A 13,157-nucleotide genomic window follows, 5' to 3' on the forward strand; every position below is an offset into this window, starting at 1 on the left:
ATTAAACCCAGATCAGTTGACTGGGGGTGAGTGTTTGTATTGTCAACGCTCCGTCCATCACCACCTTAGGGTGACCAACCGTCCGTAAATTTCACGGACAGTCCGTAATTTCGGCCGTCTGTCCGTTGTCCGTGAAGGATTCTTTAACGGACGCCATTTGTCCGTCATTTTAACAGGGCACCGGTTGCCCCACCCTAACGCCGGCACAGCTTGCCCCCACCTCCCTCCTTCACTCCGATGCTGCACCAAAGCTCCTCAGACACTCAGCAGCATTGGAGCGTCACAGCGGGATGGCAACCCTCACACCTCCAGCCCTTGATGAGCTGTTAAGAGGTGCTCGAAGGTGACTGAGAGGGAGGGGCTGCAGGTTCAGGAGCAGGGGCATCCATTCACATGCAAACAGCCCTGAATGCATCATGTCTCTGCAATTTAGAGGGGGGCTCACACATTCCATTTATACCCAGGGCCCCAAACATCCTAGACTCGGACAGATTACACCCCTGATTACACCGAGGCAGCATGTGCTTCTCTTCACCGAGCTTAATTACTGTCACTAAATTGTAAGCAAACCTCGGTTCTTCAAACATTCAGTCTATAATGTAATACAATAAAGAAATGGCACAATCGCACCCACACTGATTATCAAAGTATGGAGGACAATCAGTTAAATCAGTTCTCTGGGAGTATCTCCTGTAAGTACTGTACATCACAGTGGGGGTGGCATTTTGGACAGAGAGCCTGTCTTCTCGTTGTCTTGTGCAGGAGGGGCGAGGAGCCCAAGATGATACTAGAATACTGCATGCCCACCCCTGTGCCCACCCTGGCGGATCCTGTTCCCTCCCCTTAGTGATGGCTCCTGTCCCCCCATGTGGTGGCTCCAGTCCACCCCCGCCTGTGATGGCTCCTGTCCCCCCATGTTGTGGCTCCAGTCCACCCCCGCCTGTGATGGCTCCTGTCCCCCCCTGTGGTGGCTCCAGTCCACCCCCTCCACCCCCGCCTGTGATGGCTCCTGTCCCACCATGTGGTGGCTCCAGTCCACCCCCGCCTGTGATGGCTCCTGCCCTCCCCTCAGTGGTGGCTCCAGTCCACCCCCCGCCTGTGATGGCTCCTGTCCCCCCATGTGGTGGCTCCAGTCCACCCCCGCCTGTGATGGCTCCTGCCCTCCCCTCAGTGGTGGCTCCAGTCCACCCCCCGCCTGTGATGGCTCCTGTACCCCCATGTTGTGGCTCCAGTCCACCCCCACCTGTGATGGCTCCTGCCCTCCCCTCAGTGGTGGCTCCAGTCCACCCCCCGCCTGTGATGGCTCCTGTCCCCCCATGTTGTGGCTCCAGTCCACCCCCACCTGTGATGGCTCCTGCCCTCCCCTCAGTGGTGGCTCCAGTCCACCCCCCGCCTGTGATGGCTCCTACCCTCCCCTCAGTGGTGGCTCCAGTCCACCCCGCCTGTGATGGCTCTTGTCCCCCCCTGTGGTGGATCCTGTCTCCGCCCTGGGTGGCTTCTGTCCCAGTCCTGGAACGGCCCCTGCAGCGAGGGTGAAGTTCTTAATGGGCCTCTTCTCAAAAGGGCTCAGCTCAAAATTAATATGGAAAGGTGGGCGAGTAAGTAAGTGAAGGGATGGGCGAATGGCTGGATGAATTAGTGAAAGGGTGAATGGATGAATGAAAGATTGAATACATGGATAATGAGAGGATGGATGGATTGATGAGTGAGGGGAAGGATGGAGAGAAAATGTAAATAGCTGGGTGGAAGGGTAGCTGGATGATGGATGAGGGGAAGGATGATGGATGAGAAGAAGGATGGATGGATAGATGAATGGATGGAGGGGAAGGATGGATGGATGAGGGGAAGGATAAATGGATGGGGATGGATGGATGGGTGAGGGGATGGATGGATGAGGGGAAGGATGGATGGATGAGGGGAAGGATGGATGGATGAGGGGAAGGATGGATGGATGAGGGGAAGGATGGATGGATGAGGGGATGGATGGATGGATGAGGGGAAGGATGGATGGATGGATGGATGAGGGGATGGATGCATGAGGGGATGGATGGAGGGGAAGGATGGATGGATGAGGGGAAGGATACATGGATGAGATGGATGGATGGGTGAGGGGAAGGATGGATGATGGATGAAAGGAAGGATGGATGAGGGGAAGGATGGATGGATGAGGGGAAGGATGGATGGATGAGGGGAAGGATGGATGGATGAGGGGAAGGAAGGATGGATGGATGAGGGAAAGGATGGATGGATGAGGGGATGGATGGATGGATGGATGAGGGGATGGATGGCGGGGAAGGATGGATGGATGGATGGGTGGGTGAAAGGATGGATGGATGGATGATGAGGGGAAGGATGGATGATGAGGGGAAGGATGGATGGATGATGAGGGGGTGGGTGAAAGGATGGATGATGAGGGGAAGGATGGATGGATGATGAGGGGAAGGATGGATGGATGGATGATGAGTGGGTGGGTAGAAGGATGGATGGATGGATGAGTGGGTGGGTGGATGGTGGGTGGGTGAAAGGATGGATCAGTGGATTGGATGGTGGGTGGGTGAAAGGATGGATCAGTGGGTGGGTGGATGGTGGGTGGGTGGATGGTTAGGTGGATGATGGGTGGGTGGGTGGATGGTTGGGTGGATGATGGGTGGGTGGGTGGATGAGTGAAATGATGGATGGATTGATGGATTGATAAGTGCAAGGGCGAATGAATGTACGTATGAGTGAAAGGGTGGATGTAAGGATGGATGAGAGTGAAAGGGAGGGTAGATGGACAAAAGGATGAATAGATGTGTGAAGGAGTGGAATGATAGATGGGTGAGTGATAGGGTCAATGGATGGATTCATGAGTGGATGAGTAGATGGATGGATGGGTGGGTGGATGGATGGATGGAAGGAAGGATGGCTAAGTGAAAGGGTTGATGGAGAGAGAAAGGGAGGATGGATGGATGACTAAAAGAGTGGATGGGTGGAAGGATAAGTAAGTGAAAGGATGGCTGGATTGGTGAAAGGGTAAATGGCTGCATGGATGAGTGAATGGATGGATGGGATGAAGAGTGGATGGATAAGTGTACAGATGGATAGGGTGAAAGGGTGGATGGGTGGATGGATGGATAGTGGATGGATGAGTGAAAGGATGAATGAAGGGATGGATGTGTGAAATGATAGATGGAAGGATACATGATGGATAGGTTTGCAAATGGTTGAATATGTTTGGAAATGGCTAGGCTTACTTATATACTATTGCGCGACCTCTGATGTGTCTGTAAAACGTACCTATTGTCCTGAAGATTTGTCCTGAATTTTGACCTCCGGTCCTGAATTTGTGTCCTGAATTTTGACCCTTTGTCCTGAATTTTTACACTCACCGTCCTGAATTTGCACCAATGCCAGTTGGTCACCCTACACCACCTTTGGTTTTTCTATATATTCTTATTCATCCATTGGTCTGTAATTGTCATTCATATTTTTCTTCCACCCACGAAGGCAGCCATCATGGGGCAATGTGTCAGTCAACCAGTTCAGCGATCGGCTTACTTCGCTGTGAGTGGTGGCATTCTTCTCTATCATAATGAGTACCTCTGCAACCAAAGTAGTTCCTCCAGTCTCAGGACCCCCTATAGCAATGTGTTATTTTTGAGAACCCAACAATTTTTTTTCCTGTCTATTTTGTGTTTGTACGTTTGTTTTATTTTTTAATACTGACAAGTTCACAGCAGCCCTCGCAACAATAAAGTTTTACAAAAGCAATGACAAAAAAAAATATCGATTAAGCCAAAAGGCTGGCAGCCAGTGCGAGACCTATTCGGTTTGCAACGCTTGTTCTGTGCGGCCTATGGCTTCCTGCGTGGTGCCAATATCCCATCTGATGATATCACATTCAATGCTGCCAGTACAGTTGATGTCACATGGGGTCAAAGGTTGTGCCTTGCTGCTCAGCCGTTATCAACCTGTCCCCCTACTGAGAAATGTGGACGTTGGATGTGAATTTTCTCGTTAGGGAAAAAGCACATTGTAACTTGCACTGCAGTGACACATAAAAGCAGTGTGTAGAATCCACCTCGGGCCCTGTTATATATAGCTCGTCTAGTCACTTTCTAGGAGTAGGTTGCTTACATTTTTCACTTTGAGGTTCTATGGTATTTACTTAGTAAACCCAGGCTTTTCGCCAACAATTGTTTGTAAAGCTTTTGGGTGAAATAAAGTTGCTCTCCTGCCGGAGTGCCAGAAGATCTCTGAAAAGGGCGCTGTGCGGACTTTAAGGATTCATGCGGACTTCATACCTGAGGGCAGAAGGAGTGACAATGAAATGAATTCGTATACGTACATCCTGTTATGACTTTGCTTGTGTACAAACTGTGCTTAGCTGTCTCCGGCGTCACTGAATAAATCTCTCTACGTGCTGCTCCTCATTCTTTGCCTTTCCTGTTGCTAAAGATGGCCGCGTGCCAGCGTGGGACGCGCTGAAAGGGCTTGTTTGCCATTCCCTTGGCTTGCAGTCACCGCCGTCATGATCGTGCCTGAGCCCTTGGCGCGTGTCTCCTCAGACTCCGCCCGCCAGGATAAACAATAGGTGGTAGCCGCATTCTTCTGCGCAATTACCGAGCCTGCATCCTGTGGTCACCAGTCATTCAAATAATTGTTAGTATGAACACTCTGGGTCACGCACCTGAATAGTACTCAACTCGGAGGACAGGCTGAGTGAGTTGCGTCAGAAGCGTCTGAGTCCTTGACCTTGAAATCTGTGGCGGATGCATTCGTGTGCTAAAGTATCTTTTCCGATTGTTTGCGGCCTGGCAGATCATAATCCAGCCACCCTGTGTACAGAATAACTGGAACAGGACAGTGCTACATGCGGATGGATAAAGATGAACCCGCTGTTACTTACTGCATTTCTATTGCGGTCTTATTCATGGTCGTGAACACATTTGCACGAAAAACCTATTCAATGTATGAAAACAGAAATGAATGACGAGGCAAAAAAAACTGGTGAATACTTGCAGTGTTAAAAATCCAGCATTAGCAGGGACACTATGTAATTAGCAGCTCTTTACAGTTAATAAAAAAAACAAGAAAGAAAACGAAGTGGGTTGTATGTAGTGAGAATCAAAAGTGTGAGTGTCGAGTAATGGACATAATGAGAAATAGACGTTATCATTTTAATAAGCAGAGGCAAAGCCAATACAATAGGTCTGTCTTTGGCTGCCATCCTTCTGGCTTTGTCAATGCTTGTTTTGTCTTGTAATGGTTTTCGGAAAACTTTATTGTTGGGGAAGTTTACAGACGTGTGTGTGTATACAATCAAAGTTTAAAGTGATGTTTCAGTATTGAAATAAGATACAAAGTAATATTTAAAATCCCAAAACATCTGAAATTCACCAGTTGTATGTCACTGAGCTAACTATAATTTTGCCCCTGCCATGCACCGTTTATGACCTCACATATTACATCACTGATGACATCTCAAATGACATAATTGGTGACATTACTGAATATATCAGTCATTGTGGCACCATCCTATATATTTGGGGACTTCAAGTAATTCATCACTCTTCACATGTGTTTTCAAATTCCCAATTGGCACACAATTTGTAATGAATATTTGATTTTAAATAATAATGTGATCCTCAGTTGTTCCTTCAATTCTTGGACTCCATAGATCATTTATTCAAGATAAGGTCTTCAAAGTAGTCACGATTGCCAACATGTGTTTCGCCGCAAATACTGACTTCATCAGGGCTACAAATAACAGAAAAAATTGTGTTTATTTCAATTTTGCATTTCATTTTACAGACTGTATCAAGGCACACATTATTCCCAGCACCAGTGACTTAGTGTACCAAGATCTTTGGCATTTTGGAAGAAAGACATTTCACTTTACATTAATGTCCATTGTTCGTATTACCCTAGAGTTTACAGACTCACTGTGTTTGTATAGAAAGATTCCACACATACTAATCATATTAGATAAAGGTCCCAGGATCAGGGTAGTCGCACATTGGAACCCAAATGCAGGTGAAAGGCATGCAGGAGCATGTAACCCCTTACCTTGGTATCTCAAACTAGTCTAATCAACAGCAAAGCCATGCTGTTAGCTAGAAGACACATCACTGGTCCACCTATATATAAAGGGTTCTTCTTTCAGTCGTGAAATGTATGTACAAGATCAAAGTGCCAAAATAGAAGGTGTTTTTGTGCTACAACAAGTAAGTCATGCCAGTTCTGCTTTGTGTTTTACCTGTAACAATATTCTGTTTGCATTCTTCTTTAAGTCGTGAAAAGTATGTTGTACAAGATCAAAGTGCCAAAATAGAAGGTGTTTTTGTGCTACAACAAGTAGGTCATGCCAGTTCTGCTTTGTGTTTTACCAGTAAGAATATTCTGTTCGCATTCTGTAGGTCATGCCAGTTCTGCTTTGTGTTTTACCGATAAGAATATTCTGTTCGCATTCTTCTTTAAGTCGTGAAATGTATGTACAAGAACAAAGTGCCAAAATATAAGGTGTTTTTGTGTGAAGAATAAAAATGAGTACAATTAAACGTGTTACTCCGGCCTTTCTTAGTGTAACAAGTACTTCAATCTTAGTTCTGCTTTCATTGTTTTCCGGTAAGAATATCCTGTGCTTTATTTCGTAGTTTTGTTCTTTCAGTTTCAAATGTGTATTAATTAGTAAAGGCTTCTCATCTTGTGGCCTTTTAACACTGCGTAAATGGTACTGGTCATTCTGTATAATGCCTAGGAATTGTATAGAATGCCTAGGAAAAGTACATCACTCATGACATGTTAAATTATAATCTAAATTACATCACTGGTGACAGCACTGATAACATCATAGTCAAATACAGCGTAGAGTTACTGAGTGTACACATGTGGGTAGATAGCATGTACATAGCGTAAGCCCTGATGACAAGTGCAATTATGCAGTGTAAAAGTTATATTGTGATCGGTCATTTTTTAACGGAAGTTTGGGGTGGAAGGTTAGCTCTAGGTTAAATAAACTAAAGGCTGAGTGCACCTTATGTGGGCTGCACAGGTATGCTTCAAAGTAGGTTATGACTTAAAGCCAAAGCCTGTTCTAAAAAAGCTGTGAGAAAGGCCAAGGCTGCTGTTGACAATACATTGACCACCAGTGGATATCTAGGCACATGCCCATGTTAAATAGTTGTAATACAGTGGTATAGATAAATTCTATCAGCTGTGCATGTTTTTTTCCACAACTTCACTAAATATTTTAAGGCATTCCAGACTATTAAATAATGGAGAATCGTAACTCGCACAGTGGCACCCAAAGGCACAGGAGGAATTTTTTTGTCAGAATCCCTTTTCATTTTTTGTGCCTGAATCTCAAGGTTCGATTTCGATTCCATTTTACTTTGGATAGCTTTCTCAATATTGAAGCAAATATTGCACAAAATGCTAACCCCATAACCTTCTACTTTGTCGCCATCATCGTCTTTAGGAGAATGTCCACAGATGGCATGAACGTTTCGGCCACACTTTCGACAAGTAGGAGCACTGCTGGTTTCTTTTAAGCAGAAGCAACAGATAGCGGAAGAAGAAAGATTTTCGGTAACCACGGAAATGGAAGGCTCTTCGATAACCATGGCTTCATCACTGTTTTGGTTTCCTCCATCATGGATTGCATTCTCAGCTATGTCTTCTGTAGGGAGCTGTGCCTCTTGCATTGATTCATCTCGTCTTTCTTCCTGCTGTTGTTTGTACGCTCTCTATTATTTTTTCAAACTCTTCCTCAGTGTCTACGTCTTGTAAAACGTCATCAGGCAGGGACGACGTCGAGAGACCTACTCTAGCTTTGCAGCCGAACAGAGCTTCGTATTGTGACCTCTTAATCCCAGAATGAAAAGCTCTGTTCTTCATAAGTTGGACGAACCGCAATCCCTCACTCCAGCAGCTAGTTTTTTCATCTTGCATCCAAGCACACAGCATATTTTCAATGTCCTGATTTAGCTCTTTTGACGCTAACTTTGTGAGTGGTGCGGCTTACCATGGACGATCTTCAAGGTGGGCCAATACTCCTTTAGGCTGCTTACCACATTGTTTGCAAATTCCCTGCCGTTATCGGACTGTAGAATAGTTGGAGCACCAAGCAACGTAAATATGTCGACGAGCTTGTAGGCTACTTCTTCCGCTCTCTTTGATTTCCGAGCCCTGAGAACTACAAACTTAGTGAGATGATCTTGGTACACCATTATAAACTTGCACTCTCTGTCAGGATGGGACTGAAAATCGATGAGATCGACCTGACAACGGGAGTTGAATTCAGAAAAAAACACTGGCTTGACCACAACACCTTTTTTAACACCTTTTTGCTTCTTCTGGCAAGGCTCACAAAGGTGAATGTAAGGCTCCATGTCATGACGGGTAATGTTCTTATACGTTGGTGAAAGTTCTTTCAACATCCTGTCCCGTCCTCCATGACCAATAGCCAAATGGGCCTTATGGAGTACGTCAAATAACTCGGAGTCCGCGACGTAAAACTGAATAGCACTCGTACCTTCTTTAACAGGATAGATCAACTTAGTCGTATTCTCGACCATCATTACGTCATAGTGTTTCACCAGCCATAGTCCCGTGGTTCCTTCTTAATGGTAGTCTTAGCCTTTTTCACATCGTCCACTAACTTTTGGTAACTGGTTTCGATTAGCAAAACACAGTTTTTAGCAGCATTGGCTCTTACTTGAGATAATTCATCGCAGAACCGTCATTGCATGTCAGCATGGCGTGATTCCTGTCTTGGCACTACACTCCCTTCCGACATGGTGATACAAGAACCACGGGAAAAGATGACGGCAGAGCGTCTGTGGAACCTCAGCCGGATGCTATACACGACCTCTGACCCTGCTTGCAGGCAGGTCGCTCCCCACACCACCGCACAGCTGCCACCTGCTCTTTGCCTGGTTACTTGTGCTGTCTCTGCCCCTCGCTTGCTGGCAACTTGTGCTGTCTCTGCCCCTTGCTTGCTGATAACCTGTGCTGTCTCTGCCCCTCGCTTGCTGATAACTTGTGCTGTCTCTTGGATTAGGTGTATTATATACTTTGCTGGCAGACAATCCGGCAAAGTATACAATGCCTAGGCAATGTATAAAATATCAATCATTTCATACTTTGACGTTCGATTTTCAGGCATTCTATACATTACCTAACCATTCTATAGAATGTCGGATTTCACAAATTGCCAGGCGGGAATAAAAGGGCGGGATTAGGCGTATTATATTCTTTGCCGGCAGACAATCCGGCAAAGTATACAATGCTTAGGCAATGTATAAAATATCAATCATTTCATCCTGTGACGTTCGATTTTCAGGCATTCTATACATTACCTAGGCATTCTATAGAATGCAGGATTTCATAGCTCACTGTGCTATATTACAAGGATTGCAATTTATGAGCTGCAGGTTTCAAAATTATCTGTGTTCAAAGCAGTAACCCACTTTACTATCTACATAAAATAAAAATCTGTCATCTGCGTGCTGCAGATTGTGCTTTGCAGGAAATACATTAACTTTCTATACTACTTTGATTCAAATCTGGGACTTCACAAAACACAGATCTTTCTAGCTACTGCATTAACCTATAGTTATCTCACCATTATTATTATTCCTTGAGATTTACTGGACAACTTTACAGCAGATGCCTTAACTCATAAAATATTTTAAAATGCAGACTTTGCAACCAATTAAACAGAACAGATCTACTGCCATGCGTCTCCTTGTTGTCAATTTCTTTTTGACAGGGTTTAAAAAAATAAATATATTAGTTGAGGCTCAGATTTTGTGTCAGGATTGCGCTATTTTTTGGCACAACTCCAACGCCAAATCTAATTTGTTGAATTTCATAATGTACATAATTGTACTCGTGTTATAACTGATAAACATGCATGAGGACTTAATATCTCAAGTCACTTAGTTATGCCACATGCAGTGTCACGTGTCGTGACATCATTTGCTGTGATGGCACGCGTCATGATTTCACTTGCATACTGCCTAGCCTGGTTAGTCCCCCCACTTCTTTTTTTTTTTTTTAGGACTTGTGCCCTGGTTTTAACTGCCATATATAATGTCACTTAACCCTTTGTTTTTTTCCAGTGAATTTCAGAATTTTTAAAAATGTAAAGTAAGATCTTAGTAGCATACCTAACTATAAGGTAATTTTAACCTTTGTGTTTTTTTTGTTAGTTTCCAGTTTTTTTTTATAGGTAAGCTAATATCTTTTTAGCATGCCTAACTGTAAGGGTGGGTGGGTGTGTGTGGGTGTGGGTGTGTGTGTGTCATATGCCGCTTTGATCACACAAATGTTGGTGAACCCTAAAAATGCAAACAGATGCATTTCTTTAATTAGTAAAAATCTTTTGCAGCATCATGATATACCTCGTTTAATAACAAAATTATGTTTTTGTTTAACAGTTCCTTGGCCGTTGGAACCGCAACTGGTTACAAGCTTTTCTCACTGGGCACTGTTGAACAGCTGGAAGTTGTCCATGAAAGTGGTGAGACTTCATTTTTTCAATTTGTTGGCATGAAGATCAAAGTTCACATTACATGGCAGAGGTGTATACAGTAAAGGCAGATAAATAATTTGCATACATATTAATTAAATGAGCTTTGTTGACTCCTCCCCAATACCGTAATAAGTTTTCATGCTGGACGTTGTTGAATAACAGTGCTTTGTATTAAACTAGCGAGGGGAGCAAAAATGTGAATAGTTTATTAAGACAACATCAAGCAAATTTCATAATAGGTCTCGAAACCGAACCAGACATCATCAACCCTACTTATGCTTATGGCGTATTGTTTAAAGAGAACTTGATTTCTTTCTGTTCATTGAATGCTCTCTTTTAGCTGTTTTATAAAACCAAGGTCCCTTTCAGTTTCAGAGTTGTTGACGTATAGTGATAACAAAATAAAAGAGTTTGAGATTATTCTAAGTTATGTATTGTAGTTGGAGGGCAGGGGTTTCATAAATGCATTCAAAGCCATCCAGGAAGGAGGTAACTTCTTTATTTCATGGTTTACAACCACAGTGCGATAGTTCCTGTTACTGCAAACTCAAAGCATATGCAAGGAGATGATGTACTCAGCACTGAACCTTTTCAGACACTCACTCCCAGTCAAAGATCTGAGTGGAATCCATCATCGTTTTTAAGCTCACTACGCCACCCCAGTTCAGACCCAGCCATATGCAAATCAGTCTTGACACTATTGCTCTTAGGAACAGTCCAGCTTGAACTGCCAAGCCAGGTCTTCCCTGGACTGGAAACAGGCATCCTGGGACCGGTTTCGGGGTAATACCCCTCTTCAGCAAGGCTAGCTTGAATCCACTGGCAAAGTGAGCGAGGGACCCACCTCTGGGCATAACCTGCCAACTTAGGACGAACAAAAGAAACACAAGGAGATGATGGACAGAGCGCTGAAACTTTTCAGACCTCACCCCCAGTCACAGATCTGGGTTGAATCCATCATCATTCTTTAGCTCACTTCGCCACCCCAGTTCAGACCCAGTCATGTGCAAATTAGTCTTGACTCTGTTTCTCATGGGAACAGTCCAGCCCAAACTGCCAAGCTAAGTCTTCCCTGGACTAGAAACAAGCATCCTGGGACCAGTTTCGGGGTACCATCCCTCATCAGCCAGGCTAGCTTCCCTTGAAGAACATGGTCAAGACTGATTTGCATATGGCTGGGTCCAAACTGGGGTGGCAGGGTAAGCAAAAGAACCATGGATTAAACCCAGATGTGTGACTTGGGGTTATTAGTTGAAAAGTTTCAGCACTCCGTCCATCTTGTGTTTGCTAAGTTCCTGTTACTGCTCCATTCTCCCTCTATCTGTAGTCAGGTCCCATGCCTCCCCATCACACAGACACCAACAGCCCATGCATAACCACGGTATCCACACTCAAATCTGTAGAGCATGCCCATTCAGTTATGCATACATATACATGTAAACATCACATCAATACTTAATCCCCATTTTTTACATTCTGCATAAACAAGGCATACCAGTGCACTTTATCATGCTCTTTCCCTACACACAGGATTAATGTCACTGCAACAGTGACCCAGAAATATCAAAACAAACTCTCACACCTTCTCCATCTTCCACAAGCAACACAAACACACATAGACTTCATCTCATAATGTCACCCACACACAAAACTGCAGCCCAGCACTCCACCATGCCCAGCACCCAGTCACACGAGCTGGTCAAACCAGCATGACCAGGTGCCAAAAGAAAGAAAGCACCTAAATCTGCACCCAGGACCACATCCTCTGGAAGCTGGACAAGCATCGTATTAAATGTCTCTCACACGTAATGATTACAGCTTCTGGTACGCTCAAACTGAAACTTCTGAAAATAAAACAATCAAACACCAGTGCAGCCCAGTATTACCACCCCAACACCAGTCTATGACAGTAAAACTGTGATAGGACCAGTTACGGCTCCAATCTATGGGCTTGCCCCAAAACACAGACTCAAACAATCTTGTGCATAATCACATTCTCACAGCATCCAGACTGTACACTCAGCCTTTGCACACAGAAACACAGTATGACATATCATCCATTTCTGTACAAAGGAAAACCAGACCTGCCCCTTCACTACATTTTTATTCCAGTAAATTCGAAATTATATTTGGTTAGCAAAACATTGAGTGAAGAAATGAACGGCATCCTTTAAAAAAAAAATAACTACTATATATTTTAACTAGCAGCCCGTCCCGACGTTGTCTGGGTATGAAATAGAATGTGTGTAATGTATGTATTTGGCAAGGGCAATTTATTTTAAAATCTGGTGGTAGACAAAATTTTTTGTTTCATTAGAATAGGGACTGAGAAGGCCCAGCTGCAGCCCTGTGTGATGTTAGCAGGCGTGTGTAATTGGTGTAGTGATCCGCCGCCTGAGCCCGGCTACAGCCCTGGTTGATGTTAGCAGGCGCGTGTAATGTCGTTGAATGAGAGAGTTATCATCCGCGGGTAAATCCGTTTAATGAGAGAGTTGAGTGACCGCGAGTAGGAGAGGCTGCAGTAATTGTCCCCGCAGACACGCTCATTTGCGTGTTCCCCCGCTTGAGGCCTAGATGCATGCCTGTTTGATGTTAGCAGGCGCGTGTTCCCCCGCTTGAGGCCCAGCTGCAGCCCTGG

General features: G+C 44.6%; 1 protein-coding gene across 2 annotated transcripts in view; it reads left to right on the plus strand.

Moving 5' to 3' along the window:
* Positions 1 to 13,157, plus strand: part of WIPI1 (WD repeat domain, phosphoinositide interacting 1) — a 412,373-nt gene that overhangs the window by 78,267 nt on the left and 320,949 nt on the right. For both annotated transcript variants that reach the window (XR_013598783.1, XM_078654292.1), the window contains exon 2: positions 10,425 to 10,507. Coding sequence is in view for 1 of the 2 variants with exons in the window: in XM_078654292.1 (XP_078510418.1) it covers positions 10,425 to 10,507 (83 nt within the window). In the remaining variant the exon portion in view is untranslated. The remainder of the gene's footprint in view (positions 1 to 10,424; positions 10,508 to 13,157) is intronic.

This window comes from Lissotriton helveticus, chromosome 7 (assembly GCF_964261635.1).
Source record: "Lissotriton helveticus chromosome 7, aLisHel1.1, whole genome shotgun sequence".
Taxonomy (NCBI): Eukaryota; Metazoa; Chordata; class Amphibia; order Caudata; family Salamandridae; genus Lissotriton; species Lissotriton helveticus.